The following is a 16,628-nucleotide window of genomic DNA, read 5'->3' as shown; positions in this document are numbered from 1 at the left end:
ATAATCTTGGATTACATTCCCAATGTGGAGACGAATTTCAGCACAAGCGTATTCGATGCACGAAGTGCAGAGATGTGCAAGTAAATTCGGAAATATTTCTGGAACAGGAGAGCCACGGAATTCTCTTCATCTATCATGGTTAATGTACCGTGAGATTCGTCGAAAAAAAACGCTAGCCATCGGAGAAAATTTCGCAATTTTACCAAAACCGAATAATTTTTTTCGATTTTTATTCTGAAAGTGCAATAAAAACATTTTTTCGAGCACACAAAATTTTTATTCTATCGAAGCTATCCAGAGTTAAAGCTGAATCCTAGCGTACAGCTTTTAATTGAAACAAGTTTCAAATTCCGATAAGATGCTAGTAACGGCGCAAAAAGCAAATTTACCGATGGTGTTACTCTATGAATTTAGATTGCTGGATCCGGAAACCTTATTAAGCGTAAGCTATATTTCATACTGCGTAAGCCGCCATACAGTAGCTAATAACAGAACGAACTAAAATGTTAACCTCTCAAAAACATGTACTATGGCAGTAGCAGCAGCACAGCCACGGGAAGGTGGTATTTTTGTACGTGGATTCATTCAATTAGCTTCTCAGGAACTCGAACGAACGTCCTAAACCACTGAATCATCAATCAGCCCTTCGAAATTTATTGGAATCCCATGGCGTCGGGCGAGGGAACATGGTCTGTAGCATTTTAAGTAGATAAGCTTGCTGCTTTCTTGCTGCCGGTAAAATAAAACCTTTTCTACCCATACCCCGATAAGTTATAGATGAAATGTGCTCAATACACGAGGCGGATCATTCAAATATATAAGTTACGATTCATAGCTATAGATCTAACTGTTTACAGCTTACGGTCCTCGAAATGTTGGTCAACAAACTGCCATAATCGGGAAAATGTAACGGAATAATGAATGCGAGCTTCAAAGTGTTTGGGAAGATAGTAAATTATTGATTACAAACGATTTGGTGTCGTGTAATATCGAGTAATTGGATGAACTTGATTGAACGGAATACGTTCGCGACACTAATCATGATGAAACCTCATTTCAGCACCATTTGTGAGGTTGTAGTTGATAATTCAACTCTTTATAATGTTTATTCAAATTTTTCTTGTATATTCATTATATGTTGCTTTAAGAGTTTCAGAATTTTTAGCTAGTTAGACTTAAGTTAATGATTATGTAGTTATAATATGTTCAAATAGTTTTAAAATGTATTGATTGATGGTGGCTCTTTATCCACTTGAGCCTAATTAAATAAATAAAGGGAAAAAAAGGAGTTTCAGAACAAAAGTTGATGCTCTCGTTACTATAGGGTCAGTTAATGCCAATTCAGACGCAGAAAAATAAATGCACATAAAACCTAGTAATGTTGATCGAATCATCAAGTTATATGATCCATTTATTTGTTAAATCAAATTCAAATGTTCAATCATGTTCAAATTTTTCGGTAAAATGGATGAATAAACACTTATGTCGCTCAAATGTTCCAAGACTCTGTATCAATACTCTTTTCACAAGCGCCGATGCGTAAGTCGAAGTTAGTTGATTACGTTTTCGAGCATGTTTTTGAGTCCTGAAGTTATAAATCAGACTATGAGCTCAATGATTTCTAAGGGAAAGTGCCTGGAAAAACACGTACTACCATTCATAGAATGTGTGGATCCTTTACTAGTCAGATTTAGCTAGCTCTCACTAACGGGTGTTAAATAAAAAATGAGAATTTTTTCAATCACATATAAAAAATTTTTTTTTTTTCATCGATTTCAGTATTTTTATTAATAACATAATGTATTTTCTTCAAAAAAATGTCAGTGAATGTTTGAGTAGGGGCCGTGGTCTGCTGTTCGACGCAACTTTGTCGCGATGCTTTCACAAGAACGTTGTACGGCACTTACGTCCATTTTCCGGATACAATTCCGGATTCTTGTAATCAGTTGCTTCGTGTCCTTGGCCCTCCAATTGTTTTTATACACTAGGGCACTGAGTGAGCCAAAGAAATCCTCTATTGGGCGGCACTGGGGAATGTTTGTTGGGTTTTACGATCTTTCGGCACGAACGGTATCTTTTTCTCCTCAAGATACGCCAGCGTCTTCTTGGCGTAATGGGAAGACGCCTTGTCCGGCTAGAAGACGTACTTCCCATCCGCGTGATGCTCGTTCAGGAACGGTAGCAGGATTTTATCGAGGCACTCTTCTCGATAGATTTGTTGGTTGATTGCCAGACCGCTCGGCTTAAACCAAGGCTTTGAAATGACCCGGTCGGAAATGGCGATGTACAACATAACCTTTTTTTCAAACTTGTGCTTTAACTTGTATTTCACTTCAGGCGGTGTGGATGACTTGTCGCTGGAGTAGTAATTATTATTTCCTGGAATATGCGTTTTGGACAGCGGAAAATAGCTTTCGTCGTCCAGAACGAAAGACGTTCCGCGGTATTTTTTGGTCATCCACCGACACTGTGATTTAACCGTCTCAATCTGCTCCTCCGTGTACTCCGGTGACTTCGTCTTCTTCCTGCAGACGATTCTGAGCACGTGCTGTTTCGACGCCATCTTTGCTTTAACTAAATTCTAACTAGCAAAACCAAACACGCCTACTGTTTCTAGGGAGCCCTAAGAGCAATTTTCTTGGAGAAAGAAAATTCTACGCTCTTTATTTGAGTTACTGAAAGGTATTGAAAAAATTCTCATTTTTTATCCCGTTATTGCAGAAACACATTCTAGTGTTACGGTGAAAAAGCGACGAAACCAATATCTAATCCTAAAATCTATAAAACATGTTTTTATATCCTAAAGTATAACTCGCTTCTTTACGTAGACCGTGGTTTCCAAATAATCGTATAAATGGGGTATTCTTACTTTTCCAAGTCGGGCTTCTAACGAATATTTTTTATTCAATGTGAATGCGCATGCCGTATTTTTCACTCTCATATCTTCCAGCAGTGTACAAATGATCTAAAAAATCTAAATGTAAATCCAAAGAATACCTAAAATAATATAAAATCCAAAAATTAAAGTGTAATCCATGCATCGTGATTCGATTATAGTTTTCTGAATCCTGAAAACGAAAAAAATAATCTCAAAAAAGAAAAAAATTAAGATAAATCTTTGAAATCTCTAATCGAATAGAAAAATAAATCTAAAAAGCCTAAATTAAAATTTAATTTATATATCCTGATTGGATTGTAATTTTTCGCCAACCGTATATCGCAAAATCGTTGTTAATCTAAAATCCAATAATTCTTAAATCTCAGATCATTCATTTTTCATTTGAATTTTTTAGATCCATGAAATTAACAAAAAAAACTAGTCATGTTTCTTCTCTGTAATGTTTTTTTTTTCAAATTCAATTCACATTACTTCGTTCGTGTGCCGTTATCTTTTGTTATTTCTGTAGGTATGCTTTTATTGGTGATGTTTCTGTGTTTTTGTGTTCAATTTTGACGCAGAAGAGATGTAAGCATGATATTTGTTACTCATTGATACAAAAACATGTTTCAATTGCACAAAAAACTAACTTGGAAGCAAACTATTAAAATCACAAAAATCTATAAATATGGGTACCTGCTGGAAATGTTATCTTAGTCGTGAATGTTGGGTGGTTGATGCTAGAGATGGATAAACCGTTCATGAACTGTTCAAAAGAACTAGTTCACCAAAAAGAATGAACGAACGGTCGTTCTTTTTTTACTGGGCAACAGTTCACACGAACTGTTTACCCAGTTCAGAACGAACTGTGTACGGCGAACGATGTATATGCAGTTCAGAACCAGTTCAGAACGAACTGTGAACGATGACCGCTGGCGGAACTGTGGATACAAGTCAGAACGAACTGACCGCTGGCTGAACTGTGCATGCAGTTCAGAACGAACTGTGTATGCTGTTCGGTGTATAAGAGGAAGGCGAGCGAACGAGTGATATATGAATGTTGCTGCAAGGTAAATAGTCCTCAAATTAACGAGTGAAAACAAACGATAGCTCATGGGGCTACAAAAATACAAAAATAAAATGTCGGTATTGTCGTTTTCGCAATAAAACGCAATATTTCAGGATACGATGGTTCTTAAATTGGATTGTTCGATTATTCATCAAATAAAGTTTTAATTTCATACATTTAAGTTGAGGGTAAATATTTCAGTAAGATATGAAAATCTACCTCACCAAAAATTACAGTTGAAAGCGAAACGATTCAAACATTATTTTTCAACAGCAAATAAAAATATACCTCGCTGATATGAAATGTTTTCATATTATATCATATTGTGCTCGATAAATTCGAGAAAGTCGTTCGCTTTATTGTTATTGTTATGTTATTGTTATTGTTATTATGTTATTGCAAAACATCTAAGAAAAGCAGCGCAACGCTAGTTTGTGCTGAATAGAATGAATCACGGTTAAACTAAATCAAAGTTTCAAAATCGGATAGTTTGATTTTCTATTCTGCTAAGATATTTTTAACAAAAGTAGGACATACATATAATTATTTGTTAACAAACAGCATCTTATGAATGAACAGAACAGTTCTACATAACATGTCATACTTTTTCATACTTGCTTTGGCATATCCCTCTAATTACGAAAGAGTGAGTGAACTGCTCAAAAGAACTAGTTCACTGAAGTGAACGGTTGGTCACTGAACGGTTCATTGAAGTGAACAGTTTTTCCCATCTCTAGTTGATGCATGTCGTTTGCTGGCAGCAAAAACAAAGTTTGTCGTTTACTTTGTGCACAACTTGTAGGCAGCACAGGCAAAAGACTTAGCAAATTGATCGACAAAGCAGGATTTTCGAAAACAACATACAACAAATATCGTAACATAATTCTACGTCAACTATGAGATTGTGTTTCAGACACAACTCTTCATTTTTATTTTGAACATTTGTGTAAGGATACCGGGGGATTCTGAGTTTCTCGCTCCGATGCGTCTGAACCGACAAGATCGCGTAATCCATTGGCCTTTTTCTGGACCACCAAAAAATTCTACTAAAGAGTTTCTCATTCTCAAATATCATTTCTTTCTACAATATTGTCTGTAGTTCTAAACATGCGATATGAATGTCACAATTTGTCCTACGTCAACAATGCGGTCGGGTCATGCACACTTCGTTCTTGACGTAGTAATACGTTTTCGGTTTTTATGTAGGGAGTCACCCTACCCATGTAACACCCTACGGCGAAAAGTTTTGGAGATTTCAAACGCATATTCGAAATCGATCTTACGATGAATGTTAAATTATATACCATTAAACGGCAAATTTATTCAGCTTTTTTTGCTTAAAACACAAAGCTCGTTTAAGCAACTTTGCATACTTGATATCTTCGAAAAAGAATTAGACTTCTTTTTTAAATGGGCCAAAATTTGTTTCTTTATTTTTTACAAAAATGTATAACTAAAAAACTATAATATCTACAAAATTCTGCTCAAAGGATAAAATGTAGATTTTTTTTTAAATTTTCTTGAAAAAAATACCAATTTTTTTTCGAAATTACACTAAAAAAGAAATTATTTTCAAAATTGAAATTCATTTTTCTCGAAAACATATTTTTTTCAAATTCCCAAAATATTATGAGAATGGCCCTTAAAATTTCCAACAAGTCACACAGACATCGGAAGATGGACACCTTTACAGAGAAAAAGTTTTTCTAACAATAACTTTTTCATGTTTTCTTCGAAAAAAAATACCACTTATCCTGATTTTGTTTAAAGTCAAGATAGCTATATACAGTATTCGACAAAGTTTTAGATCTCATTAAAATAAAAAAAAATGGTCGAAGACATAAACTTTGTATATTTTATATTAAATGGGGTTTTTGTATGGAGATTCCCGAAAAAGTAATGTTTTACTCCTAACATTTTTGTGTGTAAATTTTCGCATTTGACATTTTCTTCATATGTTTCCAAATAGAAAAAAAGTTTGCATGTAAATCGATAATTTATGCATAAAAATGTTACGAGTTTAATATTAAGAGTAATTTCTCAAATAAAACATGAAAAAGTTGTTGTTGGAAACACATTTTCCAAGTAAAAGTGCCCATCTTTCGTTGTATGGGTGACTTGTTGGAAAGATTGTTGGAATTTCATATTTTAGTGATTCACAGCAATTGCAAATGTTGTCCCCTCCAAATCATAGTTTATTACTGTACACCCATACCTCGCTTTACGGCCTAGTTACGTTCCACGAAACCATTTGTATCGGATTTACATAGCTAAACCATTAAATTAACGCATTTTGATGAACTCAATTCTGATCATGAGTTGTCCATTTCAATAATGTTGTTTTGTCCACATGATTTCTATGGCAACCGCTTGACGCGCTGCAGTTTGTTTATGTTTGTTTATGCTTCGCGCATAGCAGAAGTATGGTTTTTCTGTGTTGATTGTGTTGAGGTGAACACTTCTAAAATGCCCAAGAAAAGGCAATATTCTGAAGAAAGCCTAAATTACGAATGAATCAATATGATGACAGTAAACTCAAGCAATAATAAATGCAACATCTAATTGTGAATTCGAATGTTTTCATTCAAAAATGGAGATTTCTAAAACCGGACAAACCATGATCATTTTTGTGGGCAAATCATGATCAGAGGTGGTCAAACCATGATCATAATTCTTCTTTAAGGAAAATCGTTAAAAAACATAAAAAATTGAATAATTTCAACACCTTATGGTAGTATTAGCAACTAGAGACTTGGGGCTTTTCAACAAACCCAAACTCGTATCGATTATGTGTGGTTTTCATGAAGAAAAATCGATTTGCATTTACTAGTTGCGTAAAAACACCCCAAATTGGACAAACCAAGATCATTTACCCTATATCGACGTCGAAAATAGCTTTTTTGCCATTATAGCGAAACATTTTAGACCGTAAATCGGAAACATGCCTTAAAGAGCGGCCGTATAGCGAGGTATGGGTGTATTACTTTCAGTTCTAAATTCTTATTTGGCTGAATCTATCTATATATATAAAAATGGAGTGATGTCTGTCTGTCTGTCTGATTCTTATAGACTCGGAAACTACTGAACATGAAAATTGGTATGTAGGGGTTTTTGGGGCCGGGGAAGGTTTTCGTGATATTTTGAGACCCCTCCCCCCTCTCTAAGGGGGGGCTGCCATACAAATGAAACACAAATTTCTGCATTACTCGGAAATTAACCAAGCAAACGAAACCAAGGTTGGCATGTGAAAGTTTTAGGGTGCAATAAATGTTTCTATGATGGTTAGACAGTCCTTCCTCCACTCAAAGGGGGGGCTGCCATACAAATGAAACACAAATTTCTGCATTACTCGAGAATTAATCAAGCAAATGAAACCAAATTTGGCATGTGGAGGTTTCAGGATGCAATAAATGTTTCTATGGTGATAAGATACTCCTTCCCCCTCTCTTAGAGGGGGCTGCCATACAAATGAAACACAAATTTTTGCATTACCCGAGAATTAATCAAGCAAATTAAACCAAATTAGGCATATGGAAACTTTAGGGTGCAATGAATGTTTCTATGGTGGTTAGATACCCCTCCCCCCTCTCTTAGGGGTGGCTGCCATACAAATAAAACACAAATTTCTGCATTACTCGAGAATTAATCAAGTAAATGGGCGGGACGAAGTTTGCCGGGTTAACTAGTAAGAAATAAAAATAGATTTTGAGAGAGGAAATTCGTTCAAACGTACTTTAGTTTTTATTCATGAAAACAATGATTTAGTTAACATTTTAAAGAAAAACAATAGTCAACATTTAGTTTGCTTTCTGTTCTTGCGAATAGTTTCGAAAATTCTGCTCGGCATGGAATTAGCGAGATTTTCAAGCGTTGTAGCAGCGATGGACCTCCTGATTTCTCTCACAGTACCTTCTAGTTCCCGAACTGTTTCGTACTGCCTTTCACCGCTGTACACAGGTCGTGCAAGAATTCGCCATAAGTTCTAAATTGGATTTAGGTCTGGACTACGTGCTGGCCAGTCCAAGACATTGATGTCTCACTCCGAAAACCACTGCATACTTCTCTTACTGACATGGATGGCTGCATTGTTTTGCCAAAAAGTGAAGTCTTCAGGCATAACATCCTCGGTAAATTGTACCAGAACGTCTTCCAGTAGTTCCTCGTACTTTTCTGATTTCATCCTGGTTAAAATTGTAGCAAGAGGGGTTTTTCCATGACCTGAAAAATCATCCCAAATCATGAGTGTTTCGCCTCCAAAATTTCGGCTCAGCTTGACCTCGGGTTCCTTCCACAAATCATGTCGGTAGTATGCACAACAATCAGGGCCATCTAGATTGAACTTCTTTTCATTCGAAAATATAACGTTATCCCATTCATTTCGCCATGCCATATGCTTTTTGTGTGAAATTCAATCGAGCCTGAATATGTGCTGGAGTAAAATTCGGTTTCTTGACCTTTTTAGTCTACTTGAAATGTACCAGATCCTCGCAATATCTGTGCAATGCGCTTTCCTTCTTAATTTCCGATGCATTGAACTTTCCAGTTCCGACCAGCTGCAGAATTCGATTCCTGTCACGATTGTCTAGGCACACTGGCGGTGTTGCTATTTATGTCAGAGAATCAGTTCTATTCAATCTTCGCCTCAACGAAGTTATTGATGGTAACTGGTTCTTGGGCATTACAGTTGAACATGGCATGAAGATGGGTAATTTTGGTGTTTTATATCATAGTCCCAGCTCAAGCGACTTGCGTTTTGTTGAAATCTTAGAAAACCGGCTTGAAATGTTCCTTGACTCTAGCAAATTGAATATATTAGCTGGTGATTTCAATATCAATTGGCGTGATGACTACAATTCGAACCATTTGAAGCGTGTATCCGATTTCTTCAATTTGAAACAAACAGTGTATGAATTTACGCACATTTCCAGGCACAGTAAAACTTTCATTGATCATGTTTATTCCAATTTTGATACTATTTACACAGTCGCGGATACCAATTTGAAAATAACCGATCACTCATACTTTAATTATCAATATTGTAGATAATCTCGTGGTAAACGAAGATGTTGTGAAATTAAAGTGCTGGAGGAAATATTCGAAGCATGCTGTTTCGAATCTCGTAGTGAGAAGCCTGGATTTTCCATTCGAGTTCGGTAATTTAGATGAATCAGCGGCTGTTTTAACTAATACCTTGAAAACCTGTACAAATCGGCTTGTTACGCAAAAGTTTGTTCCTATGAAAAACTCGAACAGCTGGTACAAGTACAAGCTGGCCTTAAACGTGAGAGAGACAGATGGTACAAGAAATTTTGTAGAACAAATGATGGAAATCATTGGAATATGTACACAAACGCGCGCAATAGATATTCACAATCGATTAAGAAAACTCGTTGTGAATATATTCAGAGGAAAATTGATCTGCATCAAAGCGACAGCAAGGAGTTATGGAAAATTTTGAAATCTTTATTAAAACCTAGTAATAGCAAACCGCGGTCCATAACTTTTAATGGCACACATGAACAGTCTGAACAGGCTATAGCATCTAAGTTTAACGATTATTTTGTCAATAGTATATCATTGATCAATCAGTCCATTGAATTGGTTGATGAACCTGATGAAGTAAAACAGCCGGTTAATAGTAGTTGTAGATTTGAAAGTTTTCACCCAATTACATTAAACGAACTTAAAATTATTTGCTTTTCTTTAGGAAAAACGGCTGGAGTGGATTATGTCAATGCTAGAGTTATTTAAGATCACATCTTGCTGGACCTTATTAATAAATCTTTGCTAACTGGGCATGTGCCTAAGGTGTGGAAGGAATCTTTAATAGTTCCAATTTAAAAGGTTGCTGGAACGAATCAAGCCGAAGAGTTTCGTCCCATCAATATGTTGCACACGCTAGAGAAAATATTAGAAGCAGTCGTTAAAGGCCAGCTGCTGGAATATTTAAATTGCAATGATTTGCTTATACCAGAGCAATCGGGATATCGGGAAGGTCATTCCTGTGAAACCGCATTGAACATGGTATTAGCAAAATGGAAAGAGAAGCTAGAGTGCAAAGAGAATATCATTGCTGTTTTCTTGGATCTAAAACGCGCTTTCGAAACGATTTCTAGGCCCTTGTTGTTGAACACGATTAAGCGCTTTGGATTCACGAGTACTGCATATAAATGGTTTGAAAGCTATTTAAATGACAGAACTCAACGGACTATTTTTAATGATTCAATTTCCAATCCCCTAGGGAATAATCTTGGAGTACCTCAGGGAAGTGTATTAGGGTCCCTTTTATTTATTATGTTTATCAATGACATGCGAAGAGTTTTACGATTTTGTGATATCAATCTTTTTTCAGATGATACTGTGTTATTCATTGCAGCTAATGATTTAGATCAGGTCGTTTTACATTTGAATGGAGATTTACATTCTTTAAGTAGATGGTTGAAGTATAATCAATTGAAATTGAACATAAGTAGAACCAAATATATGGTAATCTCGCGAAATCGTTTGAATGAAAACGTCTCCATCGTTATTGAAAACGAGACTATTGATCGAGTTCGGGACATTAAATATCTTGGCGTGATTATTGATGACTAACTCAAGTTCAACATTCACATTGACAATGCCATCAAGAAAATTGCCAAAAAGTATGGAATCTTATGTCGATTGAAAAACGATTTAACTATTTGCAGCAAAATACAGCTATACAAATCATTCATCTCTCCTCATTTAGACTTTTGCTCTTCCATTTTATTTTTAGCCAATGACACACAAATATCGAGATTAAAACGCTTACAAAACAAAATACAAGGCGGACTCGATTATATTTAGTCGACCATTTTTGTTCAACAATTATTTTCAAATCCTATACATAATCGAATCTCAAGAAAATATTTTTTTCATTAATGTATGAATGTTAAACTTTAATAGAAAAATAGCTTTTTTTGTGATTCGATTATGTATTGGATTCGAAAATTAACGTTGAAAGTGAAATTGCGATTATATGAGGGGCTTAGAATGAAAGGGGTGTAAGTGATTTGATTGATTTCTCTACATCGACTCTCTCTTTGGGTCATAACTTAGCTGCAAATACATTCCCAGCTGTATTTACCAATGTGGAAAATAGGTCGGAACCTCATCTATCGGATTCTATAGCAAACTTAAATTGGAAATTTTTGCAGTTCAGTTATTAATTAAATAGTTGATGAAGAGAAATCGATCAAGTCACTTACACCCCTTGCATTCTGAGCCCCTCATATATAATCGAGTCCGACCTGTAATGCGGTTGATACTAAAATGTAACAGATTCACTTCCTCATCTTTAATGTTGAACGCTCTGCAATTGTTATCCGTGAAGCAAAGAATTGTTCATTTAACTATGTTCATTTTTGAAGTAATTAACGGTTTGCTGCCTCGATATTTGTGTGATCGAGTTGAAAGAGGAAGTGACTTTCATAGTTATAACACTAGAAACGCGAATGAATTAAGAACACCTAATTTCTTGTCATGTGCTTCACAAAATTCGTTGTACTTCAAAGGAATAAATGTGTTCAACTCGATGCCGAGACATATTAAATGCGCAACAACACTTACATAATTTAAGAGGCACTGTATTTCACATGTAAAAGCTGTGTTTTATTAACAGCCGAATGAGTTTTTGTTTATTTTTATGACGAAGATCTTAACTGACGAAGTTTTTTACGAACGGATAATTGAATGTGGGTAACTTTTTGCAGTTCGGTTTTCAATATTTTCAATGAATCTTACGAAGTTTTTTTTGAACGGATTATATTATGTAGATTATTTGAATTTTTAAAATTATCTTTTTTTTAAATTTGTATTAATCTATATTATGTCTGTCATGATCTTGGTGATGATGGACTATTTTTATTTTTATTTTGTCGTTCTTATAGTTGTATTAGTTAAAAAAAAATAAAGTAGTCTACAAAAGTTTGAGCGTCGCGCGCGAGACACAGATATAAAGGATATTAAATTGAAAGTTTTTTAAGCGCCGGTATAGGAATTTTTCGTAAAGGAAATTTTCTCGATTTCTCTGAATGAGGGTATTCATAGTCAATCCAAAACAAGGCTGGCGGTTGGATTTGTGCTCAGGTGGACCACTTGGCTGCAAGGGCCTCGTAGGGTCCGTATCGGCTCTGTAGCGGACATGACTGAGTATTGGCTGGTTTTTTGACATTGAGCTTATATCTGTAAGTAAAATCAGTTCGTTTTTTATGTTTGCTAAACTGATTTCAATTTTGAGAAAAAAATAATAAATTATCTTTTAGATAACTCGTCTTGCTCAAACCTCTGTAGGGGAAGGAGGCGGGACCATCATCATCATCATCATCTATTGCTTATTTTGGTATTCTCTTTAGTTTACTCCTTATCGCCATATTTTTCACTTTTCTTCAGCACATTTCGAATCGATGCTTCGGATCTGTTTACTCTCCTTCCTATTTTCCGGTTATACATACAAGATTTCTTCAGTTCACGAACAACTCTTTGTTCTGATTCACTGAAATATTTTGTTTATGTGAATTTTTCACTCCCGATCAACAAATCCTCCAAATGTTCTGCATACTAACATAACAACAAAGCTGAAATGACAGATTGTCAAGGTTTTTGGTATGATAGTTGCGCCAGTCGCTTATATTCGTGCGTTTAACTCTTTGTGGTCGTTTGTCTGCTCTCAGCCACCATACCTTTTTTACCGTTCTGGTCGTTTGTCTGCTCTCAACCACCACAGCAAGAAACCATGCTAATCTTATATTTTACCCAATCAAATATCAGTTTATGCTTTTCCTAAACGAAGCTTGATGTCTAATGAACCTGTTCACGAATCAATACGGTGCTCCTATGAGTAATAGATAATGGTATTCAGTATCAAACAAAGTTGTCACCCACACAAGATAACGCACAGTGCGTTGAATGCATAAGAATGTGTGACAAAAAATCATAACAGCAGAATTTAGCCATTGTAACACTTTGGTGTGATGGAAAAGATTGTTCATATATATCAGAACTACTGTTTGCACAAATGTCCCATGTTGTTTGAATAATCGTATAAGTGTCTCAAGCGACAAAATCTTTGTTCATCTAAAATTAAAAGTTCTGATCATTTCGGATACGCCGAAATCAATATTTGAGTAACCGCTTGTTTGAATTATGTTGAAGTTGTTGTTTTTAAAGAGTAGAATAATTGTTTGCATCAGTATCGTATGTCATCTGAATACTCAGTAAAAAAATCTTTGTTAAAATTGAAAAGTATGATGTTTTCGGATACACACTGTTGGCATTAATTATACATTTATTGCATTAATGGCAAAAGTGTCTCATATTCAACGGATAGTAAAAATAAAATTATGTATTGATTATACTGCATATGATTTACTCTTGGAGACTATTTCGAAAGATTTCACACGAAGACGAATTAAATAATATTTTTTTTTTATATAAAAACATCACATTGAAATACATTGTTGAGTTAATACATACATATAGTTCATAAAATAAATAAAAAAGTGTTTATTTTTCATAATCTTGCATGTATTACTGCTTTTTCAAAAGAAAATAATTCCGACCAGTACGATACCCATGCCCAAATTTAATACGACCGCAAAGGGTTAAACGAATTTTCTTCCTCAAAATGAAATTTTGCCTCCTATTAAAGGTATACACAGTTCTCAAATTACATGATTATAGGTCTAAACTATACACCCGGAAATAGCTTACGTTTAAGCAAATTCTCCTCATACATACAACATACAATCTACTTTTAACAACTCCTGAAAACAATCATGTGTTCTCAATAATAATATGTGTATAAAATACACAAACACTCTCCACCCAACGGTTAGAAAACCGCGTCTGTTGCATTTTTTACTTTTCAGAAAATTCTGAATGTTAACCAATGATGTGCGTCGAGCAAAATGTGGTGTATGTTTCTCAGTAAATCCTTTCCATACGTTCTAAATATCACTTCTCAAATTGCGTTGATACCTTATCTTTTTTATATTGCACAGAGGCTTTTGAACATCGCACATAATGATAATAAGTTCATTGTCAAAACAACTTTGAATGCAAAACGGCACGATCATTTTTTTATTGAACCGTCCAACCATTCATTCATTCATTCATCCTTTTCCATATGGAATGCAAATGATGCATCCCGGCAGTTGCAATCCGACATCGGTATAAATGATCAAACAATTGTCGTGCTATACATCATCATTATCAACATCCATCGGCTGTGACAACTATAAAAGGCACGACGCAGCGGGCAACTAAACCACAAGATTTTTTTGGAACTATGCCAACGGATAGCTCTTCATGCCCAGTCCATTATGCGAGATGAAAAGTGCAACTGATTCTCCCAGACAGTGGCGCAAAAATGAGAAATCGACTGGATATGGATCAATAGCGGTATCGAGTTTGAAGTTCTAGCTTTTGCGTCGGGAGGCATAAATGCTGGAACATTTTTGCTACTACCATTCAAGGCTCGTTGAAAATGTGGCAATGCTCTGCTGCTGCTGCTGCTGCAAACAAAAATATATATGCAAAGCCTGGTCCCCGGCACCCGGAACTGCTTTTTGTTCCGAATTTGAATATATATTCGCTCCGATGTTCCGGCTGCCATGTGAATCAATCAACTATCTGGAGTTTAAACATTGAACATGCCTTCACGCCAGCCTTGCGTTTCTTCCCTTTCTGCAAACTTCCTCAAACGACGCTCCGTTCAGTCGTAAATATTTAGATTAATGTTTTGTAGAATTTAGTTTGAGTGTAGTATCTAAGGTGATTTTGGTTCAAACTATTACATTATTATAATAGTCTCTCGCCGTGAACTATTGTTCAATGTTTTGCGGTACATCTTTCAAATTCAGCATTGGATTTTGTGTGATTATGAAGTTCACACATAAATACTTTATTTTGGAACTCGAAATGTTCATCGCAAAAAGTAACATGGTTCATATTTCTAAAAATGGGTTGTAACCTGACTGTGGAAATTGTTAGCAAAAACGATCACAATCAATGGGAGGAGCTCTACATCACCCATCATAAAATGCTTCCATGCAACTACATACTGCACTCACCCGCGCAACATATGTGCACTTTCTTGCGTGAGTTAACGAGAAAATTTATTACTTTTCATATAACAGCACTTTTTACCTCCGCAAGATTGCAGTTAACACATAAACAACATTTGTACCAGAGCTTGTTCAGCCGATGAAAGAAATGCACTTCAAATCGTCGCGATTAGCGGAGAAACATGGTAATGAAGTGAATATCTTGCGCCTTCTTTGGCAAACCGCGCTGAATAGGTGTGTACAAAAAATCATATTGTGAGCAGGCAATAAACATACAATTCTCCTCCGTTTGCTCGACGGTGTTTCTAGTAATATAAAAAATGTACAAGTAGTGTACACTCTTAACGTCAATCCGGCGGCGGCTGGAGAGAAAAAAAATATGGAAGCGCGGGCTCATTATTCAAGGTAACCCATTGCAGTGTGTGCACTTGACGGATATGTATGGCGAATGTTGTACGAATTATGTATAGAATGTTTACATTTGATTTATGTTGCATTACTAATTAACACATTAGCAAAACGAAAGCTCCCGGTGGCTCGAGTAGTTGCATTTTCATCGTGTTTCCGTGCAATAAATTTCACTTTCTATGTAACACTAGTGATATCTCTTCCCAGCCTATGTCGGGCGAGTGGTTGGTAAAAAAGAGGCCATGCTAAAATGCGGTTATTTTTTACCTCTTGCTACTTGGAACACGGTACTCCTCATTGCATTGTTTTATCTTTTTCGAACTGTTGGAGGGAGCGGTGTGCATTGTGGTTGCCTTTTTCATTCACCTTTGCCGCAACAACTTTGTGACGGAGAAAAATGTTCAATACTAGTTTTAAATCATGTACGACCTGAAGTAGTAGTAGTTTGTCGTGATAATCAATTGTCTACTGAAGCACGGAACACCGAAACACCCAACCGCGGTTTGGTTGTTTATTAGCAAACTTATCAGAGCGATTATGAAATTTTCCGCAAATGTAATTATCGACACTAGACGATGCTTCGTCATGTACCCATTCATTTACTTTAATCTAATGATTATCTTTTCTTGTCTCTTTGCAGTTTTACACACATCGGCCAGTCTAGCGTTGAACGAAAGTTGGGATCCAGATGTACGGTAAGTGCAAATATGAATTGTCCCTTATGTGGACGCTCCAACAGCAAGAGTGATATCGATTCAGACAATAGGTTCATATGTATTGAAACGGTCATCGAATATATGATTATATCTTGTTCAGACAGAGTGAACCAAGTGCCAGAGAGTAAAAAAAATGTAATTACTGAACTTTTCAAGATCGATTCGAATCCAACTGTGGTCTTCATTGACTGCAATTACTTCCAAAATCACCCTAGCCCGTTTGTCGTTGAAGTATATTTTTCTTAGAAAATCAATAACTGTTCTTGGTTCACTGTACTATGCGGACTGCGAATGTGGTTCTGTCTAGGGATTGTTAACCGGTTTTACCGGTAATACCGGGTCGTTTTTCATTACCGAATTACCGGTAATTTTACAATTAAAAACGGTAATTAATTTCGGTAATTTTAATTTTCTAACCGTAAATAACATTTGCCTATATGCCGCTTTGAAATATTACCCGAGAATTAAAA

General features: G+C 35.8%; 1 protein-coding gene across 1 annotated transcript in view; it reads left to right on the top strand.

The window, feature by feature from the left end:
• LOC129774841 (UPF0047 protein YjbQ) overlaps positions 1 to 16,628 on the top strand; it is a 102,518-nt gene that overhangs the window by 61,523 nt on the left and 24,367 nt on the right. The window contains exon 2 of the mRNA XM_055778855.1: positions 16,083 to 16,137. Within this exon, the coding sequence (XP_055634830.1) occupies positions 16,083 to 16,137 (55 nt within the window). The remainder of the gene's footprint in view (positions 1 to 16,082; positions 16,138 to 16,628) is intronic.

Source organism: Toxorhynchites rutilus, chromosome 3, assembly GCF_029784135.1.
Source record: "Toxorhynchites rutilus septentrionalis strain SRP chromosome 3, ASM2978413v1, whole genome shotgun sequence".
Taxonomy (NCBI): Eukaryota; Metazoa; Arthropoda; class Insecta; order Diptera; family Culicidae; genus Toxorhynchites; species Toxorhynchites rutilus.
The sequence above is the reverse complement of the archived record's forward strand: the minus strand, read 5'-3'. Positions and strand labels throughout refer to the sequence as shown.